The sequence below is a fragment of the Poeciliopsis prolifica genome, unplaced genomic scaffold (assembly GCF_027474105.1).
Source record: "Poeciliopsis prolifica strain line A6 unplaced genomic scaffold, Auburn_PproV2 SCAFFOLD039, whole genome shotgun sequence".
In the NCBI taxonomy this organism is placed as follows: Eukaryota; Metazoa; Chordata; class Actinopteri; order Cyprinodontiformes; family Poeciliidae; genus Poeciliopsis; species Poeciliopsis prolifica.
In genome coordinates this window covers 3,897,072-3,909,166 of record NW_026562414.1, presented here as the reverse complement: position 1 = coordinate 3,909,166, position 12,095 = coordinate 3,897,072, and the positions used below count along the sequence as shown (strand labels likewise).

Genomic DNA, 12,095 nt, shown 5'->3' with positions numbered 1-12,095 from the left:
TAAAATATCTAACATCAAATTTTTGGGAGGAAATATGCTGCATAAAGTAAAGTTTTCACAAATCTAAACTTGAATTTGTATAAATTAAAGTTAAAATAAGTTTCTTTTTCAGCAGCTATTGAGTTTTATTGTGAAATTTCAGTCCATAAACGACCATATTAGGTAACGTTTGTTTACAAATTTGGAAACGGTGAGAGCTAATAATCCATCTGTCCTCTTTCTTGGTGGGATATTTTGAGCAGAATGTCAAAATATTTTTGTTGTTTTGGTCATTTGAGTTTCCAAACGATGACGGAAACTTCGGGGGAAACGAGATTCAGCCTCAAGTCGGATCCAAGAGGAAAAGCTCAGGCTGCACACCTCACATTATAAAACACATGGTTTATTATCAATATGATAGAAATGAAATCACTGGACAATTAGAAGCATGTCTACCCATCATTATCATCATCACCACCATGACAACAGCTCTATAAGAACAGAAAAACACTGAACGAGTCCTGCCCTCTCCCCCCCACTGGTTCACAAAGGTCAAATCACATATAAATAGGTCGACTCCAAAGCAGCTGGCGCACCTATTTAGTCAACTTAAATAATTATAAATTAATATTTACACACATAAATTAACGCCGTCCTTCATTGGAGTCTCAGCCTGTTTCACAGATAGATGCTGCAGCACAAAAAATAAAAAAAAGGATCTCCAAACCCACAACGCTTTTTTTTTTCTTCTATTTCGGTATGAAGACAAGCACAAGCACACACTTTCTCTCACACTCTCTTTCTCTCACACACTCAGGCACACAGACACGATGTCGTTAGCTCGCAGCATCTCAGTCTCACAGGATGCAGGCGGGGGGAGCAAAATGGATGGAACACAGTAACCACCATGTCCTCGGGGGGAATGAGAAGAACGTAACACAGATGAAAAATCCCTCCGTGCGTTCAGACACTGGCCCACGGGTGTCTTCCTCCAGGCCAAGCCTTCCCTGTCCTCCACCTCAGCCGTGTGTGTGGCAGGGTGGTGGCGGCGGCGGCGCTGTAGAAGCTACGAGAAACGGTGTACGTCTCAGTCAGCGTGTCGGCCTCCCTCCCGTCTCTCCTCCATCACTCCCCCTTTCTGCGCAGGCTTCATTTCCGCTGTTTTTCCTCTTTGTCGCCAGCCTTGCTGCCCGCGTCCCCGTGCCGGCTGTTGGGCGGGTTGTTGAGGAACATCTTGTCGAGTCCTTTGAGAGCCTCGGTGAGGTAGTTCTGCAGGGCGGTGAGCGCGGCGCAGATGGCGGGCGAGCCGAAGCCGTGTGTGATGAAGGAGAAGTGGGATAGGCAGCTCTGGATGCCGGGTTCCAGGATGGGGGTCGGCCTGGAGTTCCCCAGCGGAGTCCTGTCCTGGGCCAGCAGGTCCGTGAACTCCTTACACAGCTGTCTGCCAGGGGAAGACACAGGGAAATCTGCGTCAGTTTCTCCAAAATATGCCTCTACTTGCTGTCATTAGTGCCTGTTGTACTTCCTGGAACAGGTTAGGTCAGATCTACGGTCTATACAAAACATGTTCATCACATTTTGTACACAAAATCATTCTTGCATAATGAGATTTGTCACTTTAAATCCAAATAAGCTGCTGGCCGCGCCACCCAACTTGTGGTTTACACTTCCATGTAAAAAGTAACTGCAAACAGACGCACAATTACACAACAATACATCTTTGAAAAGCAGAAGTGGAGCCTCCTGCACAACCAGCAAGAGGTTTCTGGGTGGTAAGTCAACAACAAAACACTTGTCTTTTTCCAGCAGCCATTGTTCAGTGAATACAGTGGTTAAGCCACTGTATTCACAGCAATTTTAGTTGTAACTGGGATTTTAAGTACTGATCCAGTACAAATTGTAGAGTGGAAGAAAAAATCATTTTTTTTTTCTTTTTTCAGGTAAAAATTGACGTTTTAGTGAATGTCTTTTGGTAAAGAAACATATTCCTCTAGCGTTTCCCTATGTTGCACCATTCAGTTCATTTTATTTACTTATTAGGGGATGATGAGATTTTATGAAATACGAAACATAATTGCTAAAAGAAATGAAAACGTTTTACACTTAAATTTTATAAATTAAATGTTCTCCTGTCTGTATTGATCACAGTATAAATAACTAAGCATTTTTTCTAGGAATATGTATTTCACTTTAAGGTACCAGAGTAAAGGGGATAAGATAGAAATCCCTCCAATTTTCAGAGTTTTATTGGTTTTATCTATTTTCCTTTAGTTTATTGCATTGAAACTTCAATGAAATATGTGGACGTTTTCAGTTATAAAGTGAGAAAATGTAGTTTAAATAGTTTAAAGGGTTATTCACTGTTTCTATGAGAATCTTGACTGACACAAAACGCAGGCGCCTTTAATTACCAGTCAGGCAGAATGGGCAGCGTCCTCCAGAGCCCCACATTTCCTCCAGGCCCCCAAATGTTGCAACCACATAATTTGATCTGAATGTGATTACTGTCATTTTTTGTGGGAGATTTGAATAATGCTACACTTAAACCATTTCACAGCTGACTGGGGGTCTCGGGGTTCAGTTTGGAAAGGTGACGATCGCTCGTGTTTGGATTTATGCAACCAAAACGCTTAACAGCACACCGAGACGCTTAGTGGGTAAAATGTTTGGAGGAGTAAGTGAGGATGTTCCCACTCAGACATATAATATAATAATAATTTCAACATCAGCAAAATCTTCTGATTGCCTTCAATGTTTGACTTTTCAGCTGTGTTGACACATTTGGACTGAAATCTTTTTCTGTCTTTTCAAGAAAGGGAAGCTAATGCTAACTGAGCTTCAATCACATATTATAGAGTCAGAATATTTACATTTAAAAAATGAACTTAATGAGGGTTTTCAGGTTTGCCTGAAGTTAAAAACTTTACAAACTCCATGAATGTTGTAAGTTTTCTTCAAATGCTAATATAGGTAATACTTCTAGTTCAGTTTAGTTTCACAGATCAGAAAACAAGATGAATCTTATTGTCATCCAGCTTCGCAAACATTTATAATATTCCTCTAAATCACGATTCTTTTAGCGATATTTCAGGACATCCAGTCAGCATCATTATTTACAGAAAAATATTTAAAAATGTAACCTTTATGCTCTTGTCACGTTTAGATTAAACAAAGTTAGATTAAGTTTGGCTGTGTTTGCCAAACTTAATGATCTCTGACAACTTTTAATTTCAACATCAGCAAAATCTTCTGATTGCCTTCAATGTTTGACTTTTCAGCTGTGTTGACACATTTGGACTGAAATCTTTTTCTGTCTTTTCAAGACAGGGAAGCTAATGCTAACTGAGCTTCACTCACAAATTTAAAACAATTTGTTGCATTAAAGGGTTTCTCAACAACATGGTGGGAAACAGAAATAAAGAAAATTTCCTTGATGTTATTTGGTCAAATTTAATTGAATGATGCTGTTGGATTTCTTCTATAACATAAACAATTAATTTTTAATTAGATGTTTTTAAATTCTCGTTTCAGAGGATGAAAGTCTTTATACATCACTTTCATTTCTAACTAAAATTAAAATTTACAGCAACAGTGGCACAGTGAAATGACCAGAAATAAATACAATAAGTAATAAAAAAAAAAAAGTTCAACCTGATTTTACTTAAAAACTGTTTTTAGGTAAAATAATAGTTTTAAAATGCTGATATTCATATTTAACCTGTTCAAAATCATTCAATGTTGATGTTGTCTTTTAAATAAATTTATTTGCTATTTATTTTTTTAATTAGGAAAATTCCACATTTCTTCACATTTCATTTTAATTTCCTGCAAGTGAAGCACCAAATTTTTTGTCATCAGACTGCATTTAACTAGAAAATAATAATTTGCTTACATGAATTATGTAATTAAGATGATTTGATTTTATTTTGTTGTAATTTTGAGAGGATTGATGTCGACTTGGTTCTGAAACTGACCACATTATTGGACTGTATTTGACCTGAACCGAACCAACCTGGATATGACTAAAAAGCAAACTAAAGTGTCTTAGTATTTGTTGTGGACTAAAACTATTTAAATAAAAACTAATAACTGAATTAAATTTTATACTGGCGTGATGGATTTAGGCTCACTGATCTTTTTTTTATGCTACGGTGAAATAAATTCACCTTTTCACCTCATTCTGTTTATTACTTTTCACCCAAACCATTCCCTGGTTGAGGCCCACATTTCATATTCAGGAGATATTCTTACTGTTGCAGGTTCATGCTCAGACTCTTTCTCTCTCTCTCACACACACACGCACACACAGAGTCAGGCTGGAGGTGGCCTAAGGGTAGAGCTAAATGAGTGACAGGCTGTGCAGGCCGAGCCCAGCTGGGGTTAGGGGAGTAAGAGAGGAGAAGCCGTAACCTGGGGCAGCACTCAGGGCTCTCGCTGTTGTTTTCTGACGACTTGAAACACTCCACTGCAAAATAATGAATTTCTAACAGGCAGCACCGACACACAATGTTAGAACAGGTCTGAATCTGGGCATCAAACATCCACCACCAAACAACCACCGTGCATGCAGCTCTGCACAAACACACACACACACACACACACACGCAGGCAGATGGTTTATCCAGTAGAAAGTCTGCAGACAGCCCTATTTATGCAAGCCAAAAATACAAGAAAGGGTCTTTGTTTGGCGATTTGAAGTTGTTAAATTTGGAAGCCTCGAAAGAAAATATGAAAAATATCTGTTTCATATGCAGTTTATGATTTCTCTCACGATACTATTGAACAAAAATGCGTCAAAAATAAACGAACAAAGGGTTAGGTTTTCCTAAAAATGCCAAAACAAATTAAGTTTGGACACGTTACTCCAAACAAATAATGTAAAACTGCTTAATTGCAGCTGCTGATATAAGTGGATTCCTGTCAGGTAAGCCATAGTTTTGCTTTAATAAGGTCAAGTCTATTAAAAAATTAAAATGTATACGTTTTTCATTTTACCTTTAGTTTGCCTGTTTTATTATAATTTCTAACATGCTTGACCCAAATTAAATGTTTAGACTGACATTATTACAGGTTTAATCCATATTGAACCCAAGAGGTTTTATTATAAAATCTGCTTTCCAAACATCACCATCAAAAGTAAATATGAAAAATATCTATTATATATGGAGTTTATAATTTCTGCCACTATACTATTGCACAGAAATGCTCCAGAATCAAAGAGAAACGGGTTAAATTTCCATAAAAATGCCAAAACAAATAAAATTTACACATATTTATCCAAAAATGAGAAGTTAAAGTAAAAATGTTTGATTTGCAGCTGATGTAAGTGGATTCCTATCAGATAGACATATGGTTTTGCTATAATACAGTTGAGTTTAATAAAAGCGAAAAAGACATACATTTTTCATTTTACCTTTAATTTGCCTGATTTTAATGCACACTTCTATTAATTTCCATCATGCTCGAACCAAATTAATTTTTTAGAGTGGCATTTGTCCTCATGATTGCAGGTTTAATCCACATTGAGCCCAAAAGGTTTTATTAGTGAGATCCGCTTTCCAAATGTCACCAAAATGTTAATCGTAGATCTTCTGAAGAGACGCCAAACATCTGAGTTTTGCTCAGGTTGGGCTTCTGGTCCCAATGAGAGCAAGAACCTTTTTAACATGTAAAATGATCCTCAGCCAATAAATGCACCGCGTAATGTGATCCAGAAAGAAATATTAACATTTCTGAGCTCACAAAATCAAATTCTTGCATTTTAAAACCTTACATTTAAATCAAAGAAACTAAAACGTCTGATTTAAAGGTGAAGGCGCAGTGAAAGCAATGAGCCGCTCCGTGGGACTCACTTTGTGGCCAGCAGCATGTTTTTCCGCGTGTGCAGCTCGTTGGGATCCGCATGTTGCCGGTTCAGGTACTCGCTCACAGCTTTCGTGGGAAACTCCGTCTCGCATATGTAGCCGAAGTCCCGGGCCAGGTGCACCGCCTCACCTGCGGGGAAGAGCAGTGAGTGACCGCGCCAGCAACGCAAAGACGCACTCTGGTTCTGAACTGGCGCAAAAACGTCAAACTATGGATTTTAAAAAAATAATATAATTTATAGGAACTGATCAAAAGTCATATTTTTCACATTTGTTGGATACATTTTCAGTCGTATATTGAGCAGGTTTTGCAGTTTAAAAGTTCAAGTCAACAACTTTGACCTGTGGAAAATGCGCAACATCTCATTAGAAAACACGAATTATTTTTTCATATTGTTTATTTTTCATGCGTCTTATGATTTTGCACTGATTGTTGCAGACTTAGGTTGTTGTTGTTTTAGGTGCACATTCTACAGTTTTTAAAGGGAAACAGACGGCAGTGTCGCAGTCACCTTCTACAAGAGATGTTAGTAACGTCACGTTGGCCGCTTTGCGCCTCCCAGCTGGAAGATTCAATCCGATCTTCTCCAGTTTTTCTCTTAGGCATTTGCCACCGTTTTTAGACTTTGCTCTGGAGGGAGAGAAAAATGAAGAACTCGATAAAACTCAAAAAGTAAAAAAATGTAAGTAATTGCAGATGGTCCAAAATGTGCAGTTTGTACCTTCTCAGCACGCCTCCCAGCAGAGAGGCGTTGAGGCACTCGGGTGGAGACAGCCTCCTCTGCACCTCCCCTACGGTCACTTTGTACTTGGAGGTGGAGCTGAGCAGCGACAGGCGGCCCGGTACCGAGCAGAACACCTCATTAATGTTGACAGTGACTCCGCCGATCAGGCCGTCCTTGCCGAGCATCAGGGAGCCCACGTTCTTGGGGGGCATGGGGACTGAGAGAGGACGGAGACACGTTTAGGACAGTTTAACACGCTAAATGTCTTATTATTATTATTATTATTATTGTTGTTATTATTGGTAGCGGTTCCAGGGAAGCCACGCGCGCTCAGGAGGCGGTCGTGGCCTAATGAAGCGCCCACGTGCCGGGCATTTGCTGTTATTTAATGTCGCGCGACATTCTCATTATAGTATTATCGATTGTTGATTGGCTCGCGCTCTCAGATCGCATTAACCACCTCCCAGTTTCCTCTCCACGGCCAGTTTACCACCGGAAGCCCCTCCGCCCCGTTAATGGCGTCAAGCATCCAACCAGCCAAGCGGACCACCGTCCTCCGGATCCGTAAAGCGGCCGGGGCGATGGAGCTTTCTCTCGTCTTTCTTTCTTTTTCTTCCCCCTCATGATGGCTCCACGGGGGATAATACCGCAGATTAGCTCTAAACGAGCTCACGAGATCTCCGTGAGCGGTGCCATTTATTACATCAGCGGCTTAAATGCCCCGCGGGGAGCTCAGTCACTCAACGTCCCGTAACTAAATCACCGCACATCATGGCGGCGGCCTGTCAGCAACACACTGCCTGCCAGTCAATATACCGGGGGTCGTTAAGTGCTCCGCGCGGACTGGGGCACCAACGTGTACTGGGGCACCAGCGTGGCCCCCAGGAGCCAAAAAACAGCCACGCTATTTCACTAAAACCAATCGGAATACAAAGCATTCTGCAGAAACCAATAATCGACAACATAACATGCTGTAAAACAAATGCATTGCTTAAATTAAACTATATAGTCAACTTATAAATATTGTTTTCGTTTTACAGATTACACAGATGTATAGATAAATTGTATAAAAGCTTTCCTGTGTTATAGAATGAAAAACAGACAAACAGAGCGCGTACCTTTCTTAATTACCGATTGATCCAGGATGTTGGTTCCATTGGCGTCTTCGATGGTCTGAACCGAGATAAATACAAACCATTACAGTCTGATTCATACAGAATTACGCACGAGTTAATAACTAAACAGTCAAACTCTGCTTCCCTCGTTCATGTACAACTGGAGGAAGAAAAGAAAAGAATCCATCAGCCGCACCGAATGGAGAGATTATTATATCCAGACCAGATTTATAAAATAAATCAAGTTGATTTGTGTTTCACGTTTCAGCAACAAGGCCGTTTAAGTCATTAAAACTTTAAAAAGTCATAAAAATATGTCATGTTTTATTATGAGAATCTGCAAGAAATTGCTACCAAACCGGATTCAAACATATTAATTTAGGAGAATCTGAATTTTCAGTGACTTGTTGTTATAATGTATCTTGAGTCTTCAAGATAAAATAAATACATGAAAGAATAAATGCTTGGAAATAAAGTTCCGTAATAAAAGAAAGCATAGAGGGAGCTGGGTTATATCGGTGGTTAAATGACTAACAGCTCATGATGACTTCGCCCTGAGGGGAAACGAAATCCTGCACAGCTGATCATGAAGCCAATTTCTCACAAGACCTTAAAAAATAAGACAAAATAAAATGAAAATAACCTGAAATAAACCCTAAATAAATGAAATAATAAAGGTAATAACATGTTTATTTTTCAAAGTGGCCAGAAAAGAAGCAGAAATGTGATATTTTTGATACCCACCATCACTAATAGCTCACTTTTTAAGTTCTTCATATATTTTACTGGTTATTTAATAACTCAATGTGGTGAATTTAGAAAATTATTCACATCGGTCAGATTTGCGTTGTGCGCTCTGACGCAAGAAGCCAGCTTTACGCACGTATCCGAATCTTTCCCTTTTGGAAACAAGCAGCCTGGAGATGGTTTATTTTTGCTGCGGGCCTTTTGCGGGTCAGACTGCAGCTGAGAGCATCCAGCCATGAGGGAGCTGCGCTCCCTTCAGCCACCTTAACCCGCAAAGATGCGCGAAATATGCGGGGCTAACGAGGAAAAAAAACACCAGGAACATCCGCATCATCTTGGTTTGTATTTGGTTGTTTAAAAATAAGAGCGTTGTTATCCACATTTATAAGGGTTTTATGATTTAAAATGATATAGCCTATATATAAAATGGCAGCTTTCAAAATAAAGAATGAAATGTTTAAACAGCTGAGTGTGTGCAGTCCAGGTTCTGTAAATCTGAACATCCAGTTTTCTTTCTCTCACCTGAACATCCTCCATGCCGTGCAGACCGTGCAGCAGTCCGTCTCCCATGCCGGGCTCCAGTCCCGGATGTGCGGAGTGCAGCAGCACGTCAGGCCGCCGCACGCCACCGTAATCCCGCCGTGGGTCCAGCCCGGAAAGCTGCGGCAGAGAGGCCCGAGGCTGTGCCAGCAGAGCCGAGCTCTCCATCCGGTCCCCGGCGGCGTCCTGCCGCTGACGCGCACCCCATGCGCCCTGCTGGCTCTGATGCAGCGAGTTCAGGGAGTACGGGTCGCTGACGTGGGAGTACGGGTCCTGGCTCTGGTAGTGAGCGAGCGGCTGGTATGGCGGAGGGAAGTATGGCGGCTGGAAGTCCGAGGAAGGCGCATGAGACAGCGGCGGCGCGCTGGAGTAAGGTCCGGCGTGCGACACCGAGCCCAGCTGGGACAAGCGCGAACTGTGGCTTGAGACACCGTCATGCCGGTCCTTTAACAGCGTACATAAAACAAGCATTAAAAAGTTACACTGTGTTACAGGACACAAGTTTCAAAGCACTGAAATCATCTTAAAACATGACGCTCCCGGACAAAACCACACGAAAAAGCCTGAAGCGGAACTGTTAACACCTGGTTTACAAACCTTCCAGTCTGGAGGAAAACTCACCCCAGTGGAGTAGGGATGAACTAACATCTGTAACGTGTGCTGGCAGCCGACGGGCGTTCAGAGTGAAATAACACAGACCAGGACGCGTTGGGTCGGAGGCAGACAAGCAAACTCATTCCAGGTGGAAGCAGAAGCCCGAGTGTCTGCAGGCAGGCCACGCAGAACCGTCCTGCGCCCGGAGCTGCCGCGGCTCTGAGTGACTGTGAGCGCCGCGCTCCCGCCTCTACCCCCGGTGCTCGGTGTAATTGTTATTCATGACTGAGACTTACAGGAATATTAATGCGCGCCGTGGCAGGGGACTGGCGACACATGGAGCGTGAAGCCGTCCGCGCAGCCGTGAGTGACGTTGAAATCCCGTGGAGAGCGGAGAGGAGTCAGAAGAGAGGAGAAAGTGGGGATTTCCCTTCGGACTATTGGCACTTCGGGGACAAATCTGACGCAGTTAAGCACGTCCTCTCGCATCAGGAGACATTATTGCGCCAACAATTTCTGCGTAAACATTTTGGACAATGAAAGTCAGACCTGATTCACTCTGTTTAGGATTTCTCACCCGAATTCCAATTTATAAATCTAAATCTGTCTTCCAGATACATTTCTTTCTTTCTCTCTTTCTTTTTTCTTGTTGCAAACGACCCGGCGTGGCGCTTGAATGATGTCACGAGCTTAAAGAAGCGGTAAAAGTTGACGTCGCGGGGCTTCGCGGCCGCTCTTTGCCCTTTTTGGATGACTTGTTTAACAACATTCCATCCTCCCCTCCCCACGCACCGTGGGAGAAAAGCCATGTGCTGCACGAGACAAGGGCTTCCCACCGGGCTCCAGGCTGCAGTGGGGCCTCGTGCGCATTGTGCTCGAGTCCATTCAGCGCGAGTCGGTCCAAGCGTCTCTCTCCCAGCGCGCGCTGCGTAATTTTCCTCCTTATAGCGCCGTTTCTACTCCTTTTTGTCACATTTAAAATAAAATAAAAAGAAGCGAATTTTTTGCTTTTGGATGAAAGTCAAAAATATTTGCATGTATTTACAAACTTGCTTCAAATTAGATCCAGCAAAATACCAAACCTGAATGTAAACATTTAATTTGTATTTCTACATTTTGTGGCTTTTCACCCAGAAGTCTCTCATTCACTCTGAAATAGTTTCTGATCAGTGATTAGCCGAAAAAGATTGAAAATTCAAATACAAACGCAAAGATATTGCGAGCTACATCCTATACAAAACAAAAAGCAGATAATATTCCAGCAACTGAAAATGTTTCATGTCCTAATTTTACAGCATTAAAAAAATCCCACGCAGGCCTAAAAACCTGTCAGAAAAACTCTTTAGTTGCACAATATTTTTTTAAAGCATTTTTCTAATCAGTTCGCCAAGCTCCCGACGTCACAAACAGCTGGATGGAAACGTTACCTCGTAAATATCTTCATACTTGACATTCTCAACTAGTTTCCACAGCATGGTCGCTTCTCCGGTGTCGGTAAACCGAATGCAGCCAAGTGAGGAAGGGACGTCTCAACTCTCGTTCTCTCTCCTCCCTCCCGCCCTTCTCCTCTTCCTCCCTCCGCCCTCTGTAATAAAGTCAGGCAGCCGGGCGGGCTTTGTGAATGGGGAACCCCTGGAAGGACTGCAGCTCTGTGAGACGCAGCTACAGGCGTCCTGACAGCAGCGGGGCGCGTTTGTGTTTGAGCAGCAGAGGAAGAGCTGCAGAGGACGCATGTTTTATTGAGCGGCGCATGTCTGCGACGCGCCGCCAGTTCACGGAGAAATAGAAATCTGTTTGCTGTATTTCTGTAAAATTATGACTTGGAGAATTTGAATGAGCTGGAGATTTGTTTGAAATGACTGAATAATTCATTATATAATTCTCACCATATCATCTAATCAAAATAGCTTCTGGTGTTTATTTATCATCGTGATATTCTTTACATGAGAAGAGTTTTGATTTATCGTTGATAAAGTCCAAATATTAATGTTCAAATTATTGCCTGAATTGACAGTTTTACTATTTTCTCCACTGTCTGTTTAATAAAAGCATCAATAAATACCCAAACTATTGAAAACACATTTAAAATGTGCAGTTTAGTAATTCAAACCACACATATTTATGTAACTGGTGTTCTAAAAAAAAGACATATTACAAATGGGAATGTTTTTAAGAGCAGAATTTGTGTTTGTAGGGCTATAATTACTGTGACACATAAGATGCATTTTCATTAAAAACATGCACAAACTTTGTCAATGTTTTTCTAACGTTGAAAAAACACAATTTTGTAATTGCTGTGTATAAGAGCAATTCAAATAAGAAATGCAATTCAAATTACACCTGAATAAGTTACTAAAAACATAATCCTCCATTATCCTCCAGCTACTTCCTTTTATCGCCTTCTTCATGGTTTCTGTCAGTAGTAACATCCTGTTGTGGATCACATGACCAACATCATCCATAAAAAGTTTTTCCATTGCAGTTTTGAAAAATAATCCAATTTTGTTACAGCAGCAGCTCAAGGTTAGCTG

At 41.4% G+C, this 12,095-nt stretch overlaps 1 protein-coding gene across 2 annotated transcripts; it reads right to left on the bottom strand.

Annotated features, from left to right (window-relative positions):
* Positions 1–361: 361 nt before the first annotated feature.
* tfap2b (transcription factor AP-2 beta) lies at positions 362–11,231 on the bottom strand. 2 transcript variants are annotated; one of them, XM_055054404.1, is made up of 7 exons: positions 10,992–11,231; positions 8,953–9,414; positions 7,687–7,741; positions 6,566–6,785; positions 6,356–6,474; positions 5,832–5,973; positions 362–1,420 (listed from the first exon to the last, which is right to left on the bottom strand). In XM_055054404.1, the coding sequence occupies exons 1-7, from the start codon at positions 11,037–11,039 to the stop codon at positions 1,129–1,131; spliced, it is 1,338 nt and encodes a 445-aa protein (XP_054910379.1). In that variant the 5' UTR covers positions 11,040–11,231; the 3' UTR covers positions 362–1,128. The 2 variants fall into 2 exon arrangements, with proteins under 2 accessions (XP_054910379.1, XP_054910380.1); XM_055054405.1 differs by lacking the exon at positions 10,992–11,231 and adding an exon at positions 9,592–10,960.
* Positions 11,232–12,095: the final 864 nt, after the last annotated feature.